Source organism: Hippichthys cyanospilos, chromosome 5 (genome assembly GCF_059441005.1).
Source record: "Hippichthys cyanospilos isolate Australia breed blue-spotted pipefish chromosome 5, RoL_Hcya_1.0, whole genome shotgun sequence".
Taxonomy (NCBI): domain Eukaryota; kingdom Metazoa; phylum Chordata; class Actinopteri; order Syngnathiformes; family Syngnathidae; genus Hippichthys; species Hippichthys cyanospilos.
Window position 1 is genome coordinate 26,469,671 of NC_142373.1, and position 18,562 is coordinate 26,488,232.

The 18,562-nt window shown below is 37.9% G+C and overlaps 1 protein-coding gene across 2 annotated transcripts in view; it reads left to right on the forward strand.

Moving 5' to 3' along the window:
* LOC148424149 (mannosyl-oligosaccharide 1,2-alpha-mannosidase IB-like) overlaps positions 1-18,562 on the forward strand; it is a 50,123-nt gene that overhangs the window by 29,874 nt on the left and 1,687 nt on the right. For both annotated transcript variants that reach the window (XM_088415857.1, XM_088415856.1), the window contains exons 6-13: positions 668-748; positions 6,947-7,041; positions 7,162-7,285; positions 7,373-7,466; positions 10,356-10,471; positions 15,700-15,919; positions 17,364-17,536; positions 18,387-18,502. In XM_088415857.1, coding sequence (XP_088271983.1) covers positions 668-748; positions 6,947-7,041; positions 7,162-7,285; positions 7,373-7,466; positions 10,356-10,471; positions 15,700-15,919; positions 17,364-17,536; positions 18,387-18,502 — 1,019 coding nt within the window. The remainder of the gene's footprint in view (positions 1-667; positions 749-6,946; positions 7,042-7,161; positions 7,286-7,372; positions 7,467-10,355; positions 10,472-15,699; positions 15,920-17,363; positions 17,537-18,386; positions 18,503-18,562) is intronic.

Sequence of the window (18,562 nt, forward strand, 5' to 3'; positions counted from 1 at the left end):
TTTATAGTGCATTTAACTGCTTAATTCAAAGTTGAAAGGGTTAGCCATGGGTCCCAAGATTGCTAGTGTTTTTAAAGAGAGAAGTAAGAAGATGATTAAATGAACACGATGCTGGAGATAATCCTTATTAGGGGATATGGGCATAACAAGCGTCACTCAAAGGTAAATAAATCCTTCCTATATTTTTTATTTATGATGTTTTCTGATTGTATGCATGTATATTATACATATGTATCACTTACTTATTTTGGTACCAATTTTTAATATGTATGTCCAATTTTGATGTTTTTACCTGCTGTTCTAAACGCATTAGCTATTTAACATAGGTTTGGATTGCCCGCCATACGGTGAATTCGTCTCACGAGCCCAACCGCGGAACGGATTAATCTCGTAACACTGGGGCCCACTGTAGATTCAAACCTGTAACATCTGAGCTGTGAGATGGATCTGCAGTGAGTCTGACAATGTATCGACCACCTAACCATGTCAAAATGCAATGGCTCCCATTTTCAAGACATCAGCAGTCAATTATCTCCAATTATTCTAGGGTTACATGTTTGCAGGATATCTATATATGTACTAACAAAATTTTACTGAATGCATTATGGTCTTAAATAGTTGCATTTCGATATTTGAAAGACTATTTTGTCTTTTGTTTGTTTTACAGAATGTCGAGGTGTCAGTATTTGAGGTCAACATCCGCTTCATCGGAGGCCTTCTAGCAGCCTACTACCTATCTGGACAAGAGGTAAGTGCCTGTTTTTTTCATGACAAGACATGAGAATTTCAGTGCTAAGGTATTTAGACAGGGAGAGTTCAATTTACTATTTAGCCTTTAGGCAAAACCATGTTAGTTTTCAGATTAATACATTCGTTTCTTGTTGTTGACTGTTGCTAGAAATTTGGACCCTGTTGCAAACTACTTGCAAACACACTTGTTTGGAGCATATAATAACCTGTTTTAGATTCTTGACCTGTTTTACCAAAGAAAACTTTCCTTAAGCAGGGGTGACCGATTGGCAAAATGCCACTCTTAACCATATATTGTTTTTTAAACGACCACTCAAATAAAAGGTTGCTATTAGGGATATCCAGATTGCGATCACATGATCAGAAATCCAGTCTGATAACAACATTTTCAGCTGATCACAATCGGTGAATATATTGCTAAGGTATGTGCAACCGTAACTTGTAGCATCGGGACTTGTCACCACTTGTCAGGCGACTCATACTCAGGTGAAAAAAAAAGATTAGCGTGCCTAATACACACAATAAATCTTGTAGTCTTTTTGATGCTGCATAATAATCTTTGCTCAGTCACTAGACATTTACAATAACTAAACCTATTTTCTACCACCTTTAACCTCACATCCTTCCATCAGAGCCCACATGAATCAAATAGAAGCAGTGGGGAAAAAAGTAATGTAGTGAACAAAGGAGAGAATTTGGTAACTAATGGAATCACAATTTGTTCGAAGGTGATTGATTGCTGAACCTGCAGATTGCAGTAGTGTGAGCATTTAACCCCTCAAATCTTGAACTGCTTCACACACAAATTGAAAATCATAATGTCGGATCAGGTAGGAAACAAAAAATCGCAGCAGCAAACATAGCTGGAGGTCCTGTCAACAAATAGAGGAATCACAGCCGATTCCATAATGGTACCAAGAATGATTTTCGGCGAACTGTTATGGCAAATGCAGTAGGCACAAAGATTGGAATACCAGCAACAACTAGCATTAGCCACAACCAGTTACTGGACTTACGATCATTTTCTTGAAGGAGCCACTCCTCCTCCCCTTGAAACAACAACAAAGCAAGCTAGATGGCGCGAGATGTGATATGACTTGCCTGTTTTTATTTAAAGAGAAAAAGAAACATACTTTTTTTTTTTTTTTTTACTTTTACTGAACTTTCCCTCAGAAGCTGACTCGAGGTGCACCGAGTTAAATATTTACACAGTCGGACATCTTACACATGTGTGGAATCACTAATTCAATGCACCAAATAGCAATCACTAGTATGTGACCACATTGCAGGGGCTATAGTTTATCTAAAGAAATATACTCCTCTATTTGAACATAACTTTTCATGACAAAGATTAGGAAGCCCTGCATCAAAGCTAACCAACCATAAATACATAACACTGTGAAGACAAATAATCAGTATTACAACACTCCCAATAACCAGGTGAATCACACCACTACACTAAAACATACTTTTTTGAACGTGGCACAGACACAAATGGCAATTTCTTTGTTCCTGTACCAAGAGACAATGTACTTAATGAAACATTCTCCCCTGAATAGAGGGTGGACTATCCTGCATTATCATTTGTTTGACGCATCAAAATGGCTGTGCCATTTTCATTTTATTGTTTTGGGCAGTAACGTATTAAATGTTTCTACATGCCCCTGAGTACCCCATCTGGGAAACACTGCTTGAGGAATTCAGAATAGTTGTACGTGTTCCCTTGTTTCTTGCAGTTAATGGGGACTGGGAAACTACAGAGATAAGTGAATCCCGCAAAGTAGGATTTGCCCCCTGACGGTCATTGTATGCACATACAGTGTCTGGAATGTGTTTAATAAAACCTTGCCTATCATTCTTCCCCATCCCCAGTGATCTTCTAACCATAGTACGGAGTCTGAACAAGCATGTCTCACATTGGACACGAACCTTATTTTCTTTTAAAACTAACAACATTCAGTGTGCCAGAGCGTCACAAGAGCGGCGCTTACTCTCCCCGAACGTCTGCAGCAGTGAGTCCCATCCCTCCCCACCATACTGAAACACAACGCCCATTCGGAAGATTTTCTTAAAGCAGTGTTTCTCAACTATATTTTGCCAGCCCCCCCCCTAGAAAAGAGAACTTTTTGCCCCCCCCCCCCCAACCCCCCCCCCCCCCCCCCCCCCCCCCCCCCGTGGATGCACTGACTATAAATAAGATTATTATTGATGAAAATTAAGTATACCTACACATGGATCCTTTTTAACATTATCAACAGAAAAACGTAATATAAATCAACTGCTAATTATTTTTATTGCGTTCATACGGGTTACAGCTTAGTCTAAATAGGAAAGAAAGAAGCAAGTGCACCAAAGTGCCTGAAACTAAAAGAAAATGATGAAAATTTATTGCCATTACATTCCACATGACCCCCCCCCACCCCCCCCCCCAAGCATCATCTCGCGCCCCCCCAGGGGGGCCCCGCCCCACTATTTGAGAAGCACTGTCTTAAAGGAACAATCACATCCACTGACTTTAACCCTTACAGTAACTGGGCACATAGGCCGCTTTCGGCCGGTTAGTTCAAACAGTCAAAACAGCCGTAAGCATCCGTAACAGCTATTGCTTAAATTCTAACGTACCCCTACATTTCTCTAAAATTTTGAAAATTCTTGCCTGTTTAGCACTTTAAAATAGTAAAACTTGTGCCTAATCAAGGCCCTTTATCAGCCAAAAGTGGCCACAGTGCCCAGTAAAGGGTTAATTGGGAGACTCAGGGAGATTCTCTCTCCAGAGCCAAAGTTGCCCCTGTGAAGCAGCCGTCACACGTCAACCAAACTGGAGCCCATAACTACGGGAAGGCAGAGTTCACAATGCAGCAGTCTTTTTATTTGAAGTCATTTTATTTTATTTCACACACTGCTTCAACTGTAATTTGGCAAGTACTCCTTCTGTAATTCGGCATGCAACCCTGCACCCACCACCACCATTCTCACTCCTTCCCACGCGCATCCACACACAGAACTCGCCTGTAACAATAGTGAAGAGGATATAGTTGTTTCCAAATGCCAAAATTCCCTTAGACATGCACAGTAATACCATGACTCTGTCGATGTAGAAACCAAGTTGTGGTGTAGTTATAAGCAAAAGTGTCTTTATTGGATATGAACAAGCAGTATCAAAAATTCACTAGTTAGGACAGGAAAAACCAAATGGGACAAGGGTTTATGGAAACATGGCCTCACTATGAATTAGTCAACGTATTTGGGAGCTGCCGGAAAATTACGCTCTCTTGGATGCCCTACAGATAGGCCTGCTATCTAACTAAAAAGAGATTCAACTCTGCTCTATTTTCAGTCTACCTCTTGGGTAGGGTGGGGCTAACACGCAGTAATCATAATGGAGGAGTGATGGCACGTGTAGGCAAGGCTTTCTGTACTATATTGTTTTACGTTTACAAAATTAGGGCGTTTCCACCATACAAAATGTATGCGATTCATCATTTTACATTTCCTTCGTCACAAATTCTTTCACTCTGCTGTACATGCACAAGAAACATGAACTTTACAAAGACGTATAATGCCACCTAATGAAAACTTAAATATTTCAATGTACTGCGCTGACTGCATTGCCTTCAAGATGTTGAAAAGCTAATGTCACTGCGGTGTGCCTTCACCTCTTCGGCACGGTCACTCAAATCTGGTCCAGGGTGGCCTACGTCCGGGTTAGTGACGGGCCAACCAGGTGCCCAACTCTCCCGCCACCAGCAGTGCGGAGAGGAAGTCGTAGTTTGTTTGTGCATAAAAAATACAGGGATTTAAGTTTTCCGTCACCATGACTGATTTTCGTCAGTAGGAAATAAAAATTAAGATGAAAACAGGCTTACATGTTTTGGGTGACAAAAATGTGAGGAATGCAGTTACACCGTGGTGCTCGTCACAATAAAGCTGACCTGAGAGTATGAATATGTAAGGACGGTTATTTTGTATGTCCTGCATGAAGTGTCAATTGAATGTTTATGACGTGTCTTCACAATGTGCATGATGGGCAGGTGGCAGTAGTATGTTTACATTTTAGCACACTTGGCTGGCAGTTCATCTGGGAGGTCCTGCATTGGCTAACTTCAAGAAGGATGAAAATCCCCCACCTTTAGCATAGTACGCTTTTTTGGAAACTAAATATGTGCTCTACGTATGTCCTGGAGATCTGAATAGAAAACAATTTGCCATCATCACAGTTTTATAATTAAGGGGTATGCATACGTGTGCTTGGGTGTGAAGCTACCACTGCAAATATTTATTTGATGAACTTAATTTGTACATTTCTCCCACTAATTACACAATAACATTTATCTATATCTGCCTGTCTTTACCTTACCTCATGCAACTAAGCAAACGGCCTTCAGTGAATTCACACATCCGCATTCATCCAGCTTTCAGTCTGTTTTTTCATAAATAAATACAAAATAAACATTGATTTCATTAGGTGTCAATTACATACCAATTTTTTTCTATTTGTGGTACCTACACCATGCAAATAAGGGTATGTTGGCTATATACAAATATGTGCTGTATTGTATATTTTAATTTGCTCTAATTAGCATTTTTAGAATTGGTGTAATTCAAAAATAATATTAATCACGATGTAATTCAGTAACATGGTACATAGATTAAATTACTAACTTTTTTTAAATTAGTAACGAAGAACTGTATCAGAAGATATGTTTTAAAGTGATACTTTATCCTGCTAATAGAGCTAAATGTGACTTTGTACAGGTTGTATATGTCGATGCTGTCTTTTATTTGTGCATAATATATTAAATATTTTAAAAAGTTCATTGTATTGTTCAAGGACAGGCTGACCCTTTTTTTTTTCAATGCAGATGACAGTGGGTGTTGCTGACCAGACAAATACAGATACACAAGATCAAATGATAGAGATTTTTTTTTTCCCAAACAGATCAGTTTCCCCATGTCATCTTAAGAGGCATATTTTCTCTTGATTCAAATTTAGATGTATATCACTGTCCGTTTATTCATCCAGATTCATTGTTTTATTATCAACTGTTTTAACCTATTACGTTGTGAGTTGATTTATTTGTAATTTTTTCAGCATAGGAAAAAAAAGAATGTTTGTCCTCATGTGCTTTGTAGCCTTGTGTCTCTCCAGCTTTTAGCAGTTTGCAGGTGATTTCACAGTGTGTAACAACGTGCCTATTTGCAACTTTTAGAATGTGTTTATGCTACAGATTGCAGCTCCCTATTGCATCTCATTGCAACATCCATGTACCTTTTGGCTGCTCCTGAAGCGCCTTAACGGGACAATTACTTGTAGAAATCTAGCTTAACTTAGACCATGATAATGTCAGGCAGGTCATTTAAAATAATTTCTTCACTTCCTCACTGTTTATTGTAATTATAAATCTGCATCCAGGGAAATCACCCCATCCACACCAAACATGTTGCTAGTGAGAAGAGACGAAGAAACACAGTGCACAATCAACAATAACAAACACAGTAAACAATGAATAACCCAATCAGGGTCAAAAATATGTGAAAAGGATTCGTCTCATTCTGAACAGTAGATTTTAGCCTCTCTTGCGTCAACTCTCTTGCGTTGTATACTGAGCATGACTTGCAACTGTGTGTCTCCTTTTGAAAGTGCGCTAGTGAACATACTTTGCAGTAGAATCAATACATGCCATTGTTATCCACGTATTTGCAGAACAGTATTTGAATATCACAAGTAGCTTGCAGGCCTGTTCTGCAAATAGCTTACAAATGATAAAAGATTGGTGATATCTGATTAATTTTACTAACAATTATACATGTATCACGTTTACATTACATATTATACTTGATTTACATATTCACCACAGCTTTTCTTTAAGTATTTTGAAAAATCATAAAGATGATCAGTGTCCTCACATAAACTGGTAGCCCTTCATATTACTCAGTACCAAAGAAGTCGCTCTCAGTTTCAAAAAGGTTGGTGACCCCTGCCCTAAACTAATTCTTGTTAAACTTACATGGTCAGGTTTTCCAAAACAAATATTGTTATTTACCCTTGAAATGATGCCTAGATCGCTGGAAATGTAAATTAAAAACGTACAAAAGCGACCTAAACAATGTAACAAATGTAACCCTGGAGAATAAATTTAAAACCTTGGTTTAAATTCACTTCAACATGTTTTGATCCACTTCTTGTCTCCTTTAGATGTTTAAGTTAAAGGCGGTGCAACTTGCAGAGAAGCTGCTGCCTGCCTTCAACACCCCGACAGGGATCCCGTGGGCCATGGTCAATTTGAAAAGGTGAGTGATATCAAGTAATATCAAAGTTGTCTCTCATATTCCCTCTCCAGAGCAGCGAATTTACTCAACGGATGTAGTCTCGACAAAGTGTTATAAAATAGATGCATTTTTTTCACACAGTGGTGTTGGTCGTAATTGGGGTTGGGCATCGGCTGGCAGCAGCATCCTGGCCGAATTTGGAACGCTGCACATGGAGTTTGTTCACCTCACCTACCTGACAGGGAACCCTGTCTACTACCAGAAGGTAACGTTTGGATTTGCATGACTGTTTTGAAAAGTAGGTAAAGATTAATGAATTGAAATGTCATAAAGTTACATATTGCTTTTGCAGGTAATGCACATCCGAAAGCTACTAGCCAAAATGGATCGACCAAACGGGCTCTACCCAAATTACCTGAACCCTCGTACCGGTCGCTGGGGCCAACGTGAGTACACTTGTTGTATTGTAAAATGGACGTGTTCCGCTTTTAGGATTGACTGTCCATGATGAGAGCAAATGGAAGATGTAATAATTTAAAGAGATAATATGAAGACATTTAAAAGCCTTATGAAAACAACCTTAGAAACAGTTTATATCTTTGATTGTTGTATATTTTGGAGTTTGTTTAGTACTGTACTTTCCGCACTATAAGGTGCACCTAAAAGCCTTAATTTTTTTTTAAAAGCTGATGGTGTGCCTTATAATCAGATGCGCCTTATATATGGATCAATATTGAGATTGGGATTCGTAGATGGGGAATGAACTGATTAAGTAAGCTTTACCCGTTTCTTTTGTGTGTTTACAGTTGAACAAGGTTGGTCATATTGATATTGAGTTATTATGCTATTGAGAGTTTAGTTATTATTTGAGTTATAATTGCTATTACTTTGAGTATTACTATATTGTGATTGAAAAAGTTTTAAAATGTCATTAATTGAGGGTGCGCCTTATAATCCGGTGTGCCTTATACAGTATATGGAAAATGTTTTAAAATATGTCATTAATTGAGCGTGCGCCTTATAATCCGGTGCGCCTTATATTGCTGAAAATATGGTTCTTTGGATGAAGTTAAATCTAAAGAACGATTATTTTGATAATGTCAATTCTAGTGGTTCCTCATTTTTCATGGTTAAAGGGGACCGAAAATCCCTGCAAAAAGTGAAATCCGTAAAGTAGAACCCCCACTCCACCCACGGGAATTTTCATGCATGTGTATGTATGTACCAGAATTTTGTAAATGTGGATGTATTTAAACTTTACACATTTGAGACAAAGATAACTGCAGCACACATATTTAGTTAAACCTTGTACAGTAAATGGACTGTTACCCCTTCCCATTTCCATCCCTTGGCTGTAGTCGAGGAACACGGAGGGCTGGAGTTGCGCTTGAAGTAACGACGATCTAGAATAGATCCTGTATCTGACCAAATATGATATAACAGGCACTAGAGTTTCCAATTCATTATTGTTAAATGTGTCCAAAAAATCCACCCATAATTAAAATTATTAAAATGCTTTAGATGAAGCAAAAAAATGAAGAAAAGAAACATTCTGAAGTAGCATCCGTGCAAAATTCTTCTAAAATAGTTTGTATTAAATGTGTGTAAATTATTCAGTTTTGTGTGGCCTCCATTTAGCTCCGTGCATTTCTTGAGGCGCAGCACGGAGTTGTCCATGACGTTCTTACAGACTGAATTGGTAATGGCTCTCATCTCCGCCCTGATGGCTTTCTTGAGTTCCATAATGGTTCTGGGTTTCCCTGTGTAGACTCTGTCCTTAAGATAGCCCCAAAGAAAAAAATCTGGGGGGCTTTGGTCCGGGCTATGGGGTGTCCACTCAAAATCAGTCTTGAGGCTGATCACTCGGCCTCCGAAGTTCTCCTTCAGACAATCTCGGGACAGGTGTGAGGTGTGAGAACTTGCTCCGTCTTGCTGGAACCAGAACTTGCTCATGAGCGACAGGTAGATGGTCTGGACAACTTCGTGCTGCGCCTCAAGAAATGCACGGAGCTAAATGGAGGCCATCGAGAACATATGCTGTAGAACGGAGAAAAAAAGGCCAAAGACCCTAGTGTTTTGATGTGATGTTTTGAATATAAACTAGTTATGACCAAAGTTTCATTTCATTCGGACAAAACACTAAGAAACGGGGCCTCATTAGAGTTGGGGCCCGTTTTTTTGGGGTCACCCTGTAAATGAGAACCGACATCCAGCATTTAAGTATCATGTAAAGTATGATACTGCCATCCCGTGGACATGTTTATCAATTGCAGTTTTGTACCACCTTCAGGTTAATCAACATGATGGTGTATTATAGCTTAAGGTTAAAAGCTTTAGTTGACTTTGTTTTTATGTTCCGCTTACGTCATTGTTCTATGTTTCAAGTGCAATACAATAGTAGAGCTACATAGATTGTGTCTGGACAAAAATAGTAAAAAGTAATAGTTTGAGTGCAATGTGACTTACATGGTTGGCTGAAGTAGGCTGGTGGGGATTGACAACAGAAGTTGGCAGCTGTGTGTGGGGGGGGAGTGACGGACGTTTACAGGGTGGCAGATGTTACCAACGGACCAGTCGACGTCTGACGTACCGACGATTACTATTTTTGGCATGAAAAAAATGGCAAACTGACGATGACATAAGGGGGCGGGGCACTGTGGAATTTCGGACCAGCAAAAAAAATCTAAGTTGCCCACCTCTGCTTATTTCTGGGTTAGAAATATAGCCAACACAATAACTCATATTTCAAGAGAAATTGAATTGCTATTGTGCCAAAGGAGATATATAGTATAAGTATAAGCTGCTGCCTTCGCGACCCATCCCCAGATAAAGCTGTCTATTAATGGATGGATAGAAAATACCACAATGCCCTTTAATTCATAAAATCATATACAATATTGTATGTACAGTATATGTACAACTTTGAAAAGCCATGGTTGTAAAGTTATAAGTCTTCCAATATTCTTTTATATAAAGGTGTACTTTATTGGGTCAGCAATGGCCCACTTACTATAATAAAATAAAGTGATTTATTGTCATTGTATAGCTTGTATGCAATGAAATTAAGAGAAGCAATTGTAATAGCTAAATGCTTGCCTCAAGTTTTGACCTCTAGGTGTTTTTTTCATGTTTGTGTGATTAAATGAGCCTTTTTTTTTTAACCATAATTTCTTGGGGATAGTGTTTGTTTTTTGTGGATGTGTGTGTAGTAGAGGGGCTATACTAATTCTTTGGGTCTCTTGAAGGGGTGATAGACTTTAAAATGTTGCATAAATCTGTTTTGGAAAGGCATCTCAAAATCGCAAATTTTTAAAATAGGTATTTTCTGTCTACAGACCACACCTCAGTTGGCGGTCTCGGGGACAGCTTTTATGAATACCTGCTGAAGGCGTGGCTCATGTCGGACAAAACGGACACGGAAGCACGCAAGACATACGACGACGCCATTGAGGTAAGACTCAGGTTATGTTGGCATGTCCACATAGTGCTCCGTTACTGCTAGTAGGGATGTTCAATACTGCTTTTTTAAAAACCGACACCAGTGTTTCTCTCTTGCATGTGACTCATACCGATACAAAGCACCATTACCACAGGTACTTTTTGACGCATAAAGTCTAATAACATTATTTTAAAAAAAGCATTTTCCTTTAAGTTTACACACAATTCATGCCCACTTTATATATCATTTTCTGTTCCTATTAGTTGTGCAACGGATCAGAGAACTCTGGCTTCTCGTCAGATCACGGTTTTTAGTCACGGATTGGATCTTCTAAAAAAAATAAAAAAGAACACTGTAAATAGAAATGTGTCCACTTATTTTTGAAAACACTTTAGCACACTAAAAATAATTCAACTCATAAGGTCAAATATCGTCACATTTCAGGAATTACATTTCAGGAGCATAACTGAAAGAGCAATAAATAGCAGGTTACATTCTTATATACCTGGGGAGGGACAACATAAAACAAAAACCTCCAAAAGTTGTTGAATACATCATGCTCAGCTGTGTTGGGAGCAATGAATTACAAAAGTAATGTAATGACTATAATCCATTACTTTTTACTGTAACATGGTAATGTAATGTTTTACACACAAGACAACAGTAATATTGTACTCATTACAAATGAGAGTACAGTAATGCATTACAATGCATTTTTAGCCTGAGATCAGAGGACAAAAGTCCAGAGCAAAATGTTTACTTCCTGATCTACTACAGCTGAAATGAAACAGCAGGTTGAACATGGACAATATGTACATATGATGGACATACGACCATTACTTTCAGTTCGTCAGAGATAAAGACAAGAAAAATATAATCGTTAAGTACATTTTGTGCACGATACCTAAAAAGCTGTCTACATCGCGAAATAGGACTAGTCATTTGACAAACCATTTAGAGCGGGGCCATAGTATTGTGAAGTTAGCAAAAAAAAAAAACACGCGTAGGATTGCGCTCTCTCACTGAGGGATAACACTTCGACATCAAGAGGTTAGATGATCCGTTAGGTGATAAGATAAGCTGCCGCATTCCACAGTGGTTTCCCCAGCATTTGGAAACCTTGTCGGCAAGATAATGCTGCAACTTGCAATAACAACAAGGTAAGCTAACGCTAATATATGCTGTGCAATTGCTATAAATATTAGTCTATAAATAGTTCTGGTCAATGTGTATCTAGATGATATACAATTACAATGATGTAGGCTAGCTGCTAACGTTCACCCCACATCAGGGGTCACCCGTGGGGGCTGGGTAGCCCCCAAGGATCACATGAGTAGCCCGCAGTCCTGTTCTACAAATAGTATACTTGAACATTATGTTTTCCAGGAATTTTACTGATTATGCATATATGACTTATACATTACATATTACACTTGATTCACATATTTACTACTGCTGTTTCTTAATTTTTGTGAGAAATCAATAACATGATCAGGGTATTCACATAAACTAGTAGCTCTTTGTATTACTCAGTACATGTACCAAAGAAGTAGCTCTCGGTTTCAAAAAGCTTGATGACACCTGCTCCACAGAAACCATCTATTTTTGAAACGTACAGTATGTCTCTAACCTAGCCAACTGATCTTGAAATTGAATATTAGCTTTGAAATTGTGAAATGCAGTAAATGTTTTTGCCGACAGCATAAATAATGCATGACTATGCTATGAAGCTAAGTTATAAATGGATTAAAATACAAAAAAAGACTTTGTATCTTGTCTCTAAAGGTTTACAATACAGTACAGATGAAATAATTTGTTCTTGTTTTAGGTTTAAGCCAATCTTTTACTGGATCTGTAATGAGCTCAATGAACTACAGTGAGAATGGCAAATCCATATTTGCAGTTATGGTGGTGAGAGTAAAATAAACGTAATGCAATAGTAGTGTAATGCATTACTTTTCAAATACAGTAAGACTGTATTTTTCTTTTCTTTTCAAAAATGACTTCTTTTAGAGACTGGATGTAGAGTGATGGCCGTCGTAACTCTTCATAATTCCCCATAGGATTTAGATCAGTAGACATATTTGACCACTGAATCACTTTCACCCTCTTTTTCATCAGGAATACAACAGTGGCCTCAGATGTTTACTATAGATCACAGGTGTCAAAGTCAAGGCCCGGGGGCCAGATCCGGCCCGCCACCTCACTTTTTGTGGCCCTTGAAATGCTGATTTGACTTCAGGTTTGGGACTAAAATCCCAAAATTGCAAGTTGTCTTTAACTTTTAAAAATTTGGGGGAAGAAAAACAAATATTTTCTTATCCTCCAAATCTCTTTTGAACAGTTTTTGCCAGCTTCTGATATCAAATCTTGGTAAATGTGTGATCAACACACTTAAAATGTATTTGAATTCACAGTCGTTCCGGCCCTCTGTCAGAAACGATCACTACAATGCGGCCCAAAATAAAAATTTGTTTTGACACCACTGCTATAGATCATTGTCATGTTAGAAGAAGAAAAAAATAGGTACTTTGTTCAATGGCATTGTTTCAACTGTTGTTTTTCAAAGAGGGTATTCTCCTTAATGCTGAAATTTGTATATCCATGTGATATTTGGTGTCCATGTATTAATTTAAAGTTGGCCTTTGAAGTGAATTGGAGCCATTTGCTTATCAGTAGGATACCACCTTAACACTAGGGGTGTTTGATTATGATTGGCCGCTTACTGAGTTGACTCCAGAAGCCGCCTCTTTGCAAATAATTTGAGGGAACATACTGTTGTTGTTGTTTTTGTGTGTTTGTTTTGTTCTGTTTTTTTTTGTTTTTCTTTACCTTCTTGGCATGCATGGCAGATAAGGACTTGGCATGTTTGTGTGTCTTAACACGCCCTCCATGCCTTTTTTGGATGCTTAAAGTATTTACTGCACTTCACTTTCTCCATATTGTCATGTTACTGTCATGTTACTCTGACAGAGTGACCATCGGGTTCTTGGTCACCTTCTTGACGAAGGCCCTTCTGCCCCAATCGCTCTGTATCCTTCCCCAGATTTGTGCCCAAGACAATCCCATCTCGCAGGTTTACTGACAGTTCTGACTTCATGCTCAGTGTTTGTGCTCTGACATGCACGGTCAACTGTGGGTGGGCCCTTATATAGACAGGTGCATGTCTATCCAAATCATGTCCATGCAACTGAGTTTATCACAGATGAATTCCAATTAAGCTGTAGAACCATCACAAGAATGATCAGTGGTGAAAGGAGTTTCATGCCAAAGGCGTAGTTCTTTTTTAGTAACTTCAAAAAATATATTTTAAAAAAACTAAAATCACATTGTCATAATTGTGAGCAGATTTTTGAGGCGAAAGATTGATTTAGAACAATTTGCAGTGAGGCTATGAAATGATAAAATGTGGAAAAAATGAAGCACAAACTTTCCAGATGCACTGTATAGCTGCTTATGCTATTCAGACAAACTTGCTTTTAGTATAATTATCGGTTACAGGTGATATTTAAAAGTGTATTTCTTTATTTTTTTAAGTATTTATTTCAAAGCCTAGTGCGCCTCACAGTGGTCATCCATAGAAAGGTGGTGTAGCTCCACATTAATAGGACTAGTAATGGCGTCACTAGTGTTTGCAGACATGTCAACAAACTGCCGCTTTGAAAATAATTAGATGGCAATCGTTTTGTTTTGTTTTCAACCTTTTTGGCTTGCATGGAAGAGAAGGAGGGTTTTGGTTTAAAGATAACATGACAAGTGACATGCCAAGAATAATTAAAAAACAAGGAAAATGTCAATGTATGTTTGTATTTCTTAATTCAGTTGTACTAAAGATGGTACTTTTTTTTTTAACATATTCAATATTTTGTTTTAAAATAAAATGGGCTGTCTTCAATGGGGAAAAAAATAAAGCTGCAATTTTAATGGCATGATATGTTTGATCATGGTTATGTACATAATGAACATAATGTACGTAATGAAAATGAAAAATGCTCTAAAAGAACAGTAATAGTTTTATATGTTCATATTTATGTATAAATTTTATCAAATCAATCATTAACTCTTAATATATCATTATAATTGCATAGAAGTGTGGCTCATTCATTTATTGCGGAAAAAAATTCCAATCCGCTGTAAAATATTTTGTAAACTTAATAAGTTATTGTCAATTGTCACTTCATTCCGAACACTATATATATATATATATATATATATATATATGTGTGTGTGTATGGGCGGCTTGGTGGCGCAGTGAATAGCACGCCAAAGGTCCCGGTTCAAATCCACCTGGCTCCGGCCTTACTGTGTGGAGTTTGCATGTTCTCCCCGAGCCCGCGTGGGTTCTCTCCGGGCACTCCAGCTTCCTCCCACTCCCCAAAAATGCATGGCAGGTGAATTGGACATAGTAAAATTGTCCTTAGGTGTGATTGGGCGTCTCTGTGCGCCCTGCGATTGGCTGGCAATCAGTTCAGGGTGCCCCCCGCCTACTGCCTGTAGCCAGCTGAGATAGGCGCCAGCAAGCCTGCGACCCCTGTGGGGATAAGCGGCTATATATATATATATATATATATATATATATATATATATATATATATATATATATATTTAGATATATATATATATTTAGATATATATATATATTAGATATATATATATATTAGATATATATATATAATATATATTAGATATATATATATATATATATATATATATATATATATATATATATTAGATATATATATATTAGATATATATATATATATATATATATATATATATATATTAGATATATATATATATATATATATTATATATATATATATATAATATATGTGTATATATATATATATAATATATGTGTATATATATATATATATATATATATATATATATATATATATATATATATATATATATATATATATATATATATATATATAGTTTCAATCAGCAATCCCCTGGGAGAATAAAAAAAACACCAAAACTGACCAACTGACGAGATTTTTTTTTTTAATCACCAATGCCACCAGGTGAATTGAGATAAAATGTTGTTTTGTGGTTTTAATAAAATTTTGGGCAGAAATGATCAGATAAGTGCAGTGTTGATTTGTGATATTGGTACTTAATCATTCTGAGATCCGTTCGAGATATGTTAATTTGACGAACTTATTTAGCTACAGGCTAATTCAAATATTAAGAAGACTTGTCAGTCTGATATGCAAATGCCTGCCCCCCTGCAGGCAATCGAACGACACCTGATCCGCAAGTCCAACGGTGGCCTGACATTTATTGGTGAGTGGAAGAACGGCCACCTGGAGAGGAAGATGGGTCACCTGGCGTGCTTTGCCGGTGGCATGTTCGCGCTGGGCGCAGACGGCTCGCCCGATGACAAGGCGGGACATTGGCTGCAGTTGGGCGCGGAGATCGCACACACCTGCCACGAGTCTTACGATAGGACAGGTGAGTAATGCCACAACAGCACAACCGAAAAAATACTAGGTCTCAGAGAAACAACGTCATGACCAAAAAACTAAAGTGTTCATCAAAAGCAGGAGCATAGGTTTAACTCCTAAAATGTTTATTTATGAGAAGCCATGATAACATGTACAGTTTGAACACACTCCGTTTCTATGGACAAAAGTAAAAGGTGTGAGAGTTGATTTTTGGACTTTCGCATTTTTAAAATCAGATAGTTTTAACTCTTTCGTCTGACGATTCTTTTTATTTATTTTTTTTCTTCAGAAAAAGAAAACTTATGGCATATGTTACTTATTTTATAAGTCTAGGGTACTTGGAAAATAATTTTAAAAATTCCCACTTCCATAGATTACTTCACAGGCACTGGGATTTTTTGACCCATTGATATTTAAAAATAATAATAAAAATAATAATATAAACATGCCAGAGAAGTGACAATGATCACCAAACACCTACAATTCATAGTTATCAGTGTAATCTATATAAACACACATTTCCGCAGTAGTAGATGGTTAATTCATGAGAAATTGTATAACGCAAGCTACCTGGTTTACAGTGGGCCCAGCACTGGCTTGTTGTGAATGGGAAAAGTTGCTAAATGCCATTAGAATATGTAGATAGGGGTGTAATGAACCACTGGATGCCATTTCATCTTATTGCTATTACTCTAATAAATTACTTTGAGGCAAAAGACAAGAGTTCAAAGAAAGCAGAAGTTTTTTTCTGGTTTTTCACTCCCATATTGAACTCCTCATATAATTGACTGTAAAGAAATACCGTAATTCTTCAAATTTCAGATGCATTTTTCCCCCCAAAATGACAGCCAAAAGTATGGGTGCATCCTAATTTTTTTTTTTTTTTTTTAACCCTTATATGAAGAAGATTGATCTGTCAGCCACATAAGCCGAATTTTGACGCACATATGCATTTTTATATCTGCCTCATCCTTACAATAACTACTGTCAAGATACGACGAGCTTGAAGAGGGGGACATTAGTTGACAATCATAAACTTGGTGATACACGGATAATGCTCAACTTCGGGTATTTATGGTCAAATAAAGTCGAACCGTGTCACGAGGAAAAGGAAAAACACCAGCTTCGAGCACATTCAACATTACACTGGCAAGGCGTTCATCGAACGCTCACAATGTGGGGAAGCTGTAACACACTTAAGGCGCAATATACTGTAACTTACCGATATGAACACAAGAAAATATTAAGTTTACAAAAGGTGAGATTTATTCTGTTTTGCTGTAGTTTTTACAACTGCCAAAGTGTTGGTGTGTCTTATACACGGTAACATGGAAAATACCTGAATTTGGAGCCAAATTTAAGGGGGCGTCTTATATTTGGGGAATTACGGTATCCATTTGAATTTGACTTAAGCAATTACAGTTGGACATTTGCTCTCACTACCCCTCCAGTGGTGAAGCTGGGCCCTGAGGCCTTCAAGTTTGATAGTGGCCTGGAAGCGGTGGCTGTGCGGCAGAACGAGAAATACTACATCTTGCGACCGGAGGTCATCGAAACCTACTGGTACATGTGGCGGTTCACCCATGACCCAAAATACCGGCAATGGGGCTGGGAAGCAGCCCAGGTACCTCTTCACACACTTAAGAATGAACAAACACACTGCACTTGCTTTGGCTTTTTGATATACTACTACACAATGCTTGGTACCTTATCGGGGGAAATGCAAAAAAGTGGTACAATATACATACACATTTGGTATCTTTCATAATACATGAAAGAGTGTACATCCATGCTCAGTATCCCAACCAATGGTCTTAGAGGAGGAAATTATGTTTTGCTAATTATTTGTAAAATTTCTAATAATTATGAACAATTTTTGCAGGTAATCCAGGCGACCTGAAGCAAGGGTTTTATTAAAGACAATAAAATGAATGAACAATGTGTTTACTCTATACAATCCATCCTTTTTATTTCTCTAATTGATATTGTGTATAGCCATAAACTGTATTTTCTTGCCTAGTAACATTTTCACTAAAAAGAATGCTCGCCTGCCGAGAGTCAACCACATGACATCGCACTACATTCTAAAAACATAACAAGGCCATTCATGTCATACATTGCTCAGGGTACAGTTTATTTTGGAGCAATGACACAATATTTGACTGATTTACTACAATTGGGAAGATTAGCAGGCAGCGCAATTTCTCCATATATTTCATTGCACTTCTGGCCCATTCTAAACAAACCTTGCACTTGAGCAAAAACGAACTGTTGTTCAAAAACCATTTGAGTGCCTTGGCAGGTGCTCGACTCTCGAATTTGCGATTCCATGAGGCATATGAGACACAAATTCTAAAATTTACATTGCAAACAGCCAAGCAAAATTGATTATTTTTAACCTTGGAGTTACATGATAGCTTGTACAAAACACCATGCATTTAATCGTAACCAAACTACTGTGCCACCTCACGCAGGCCATCGACAAGTACTGCAGGGTCAGCGGAGGCTTTTCGGGAGTGAAAGACGTCTACTCTTCCAACCCGACCTACGACGATGTACAGCAGAGCTTCTTTCTCGCCGAGACGCTCAAGTAAGATGCTGAAGGTTGCTTGCCAGACGCATGATGGGGCAATGTGTCTATTTAAATAAC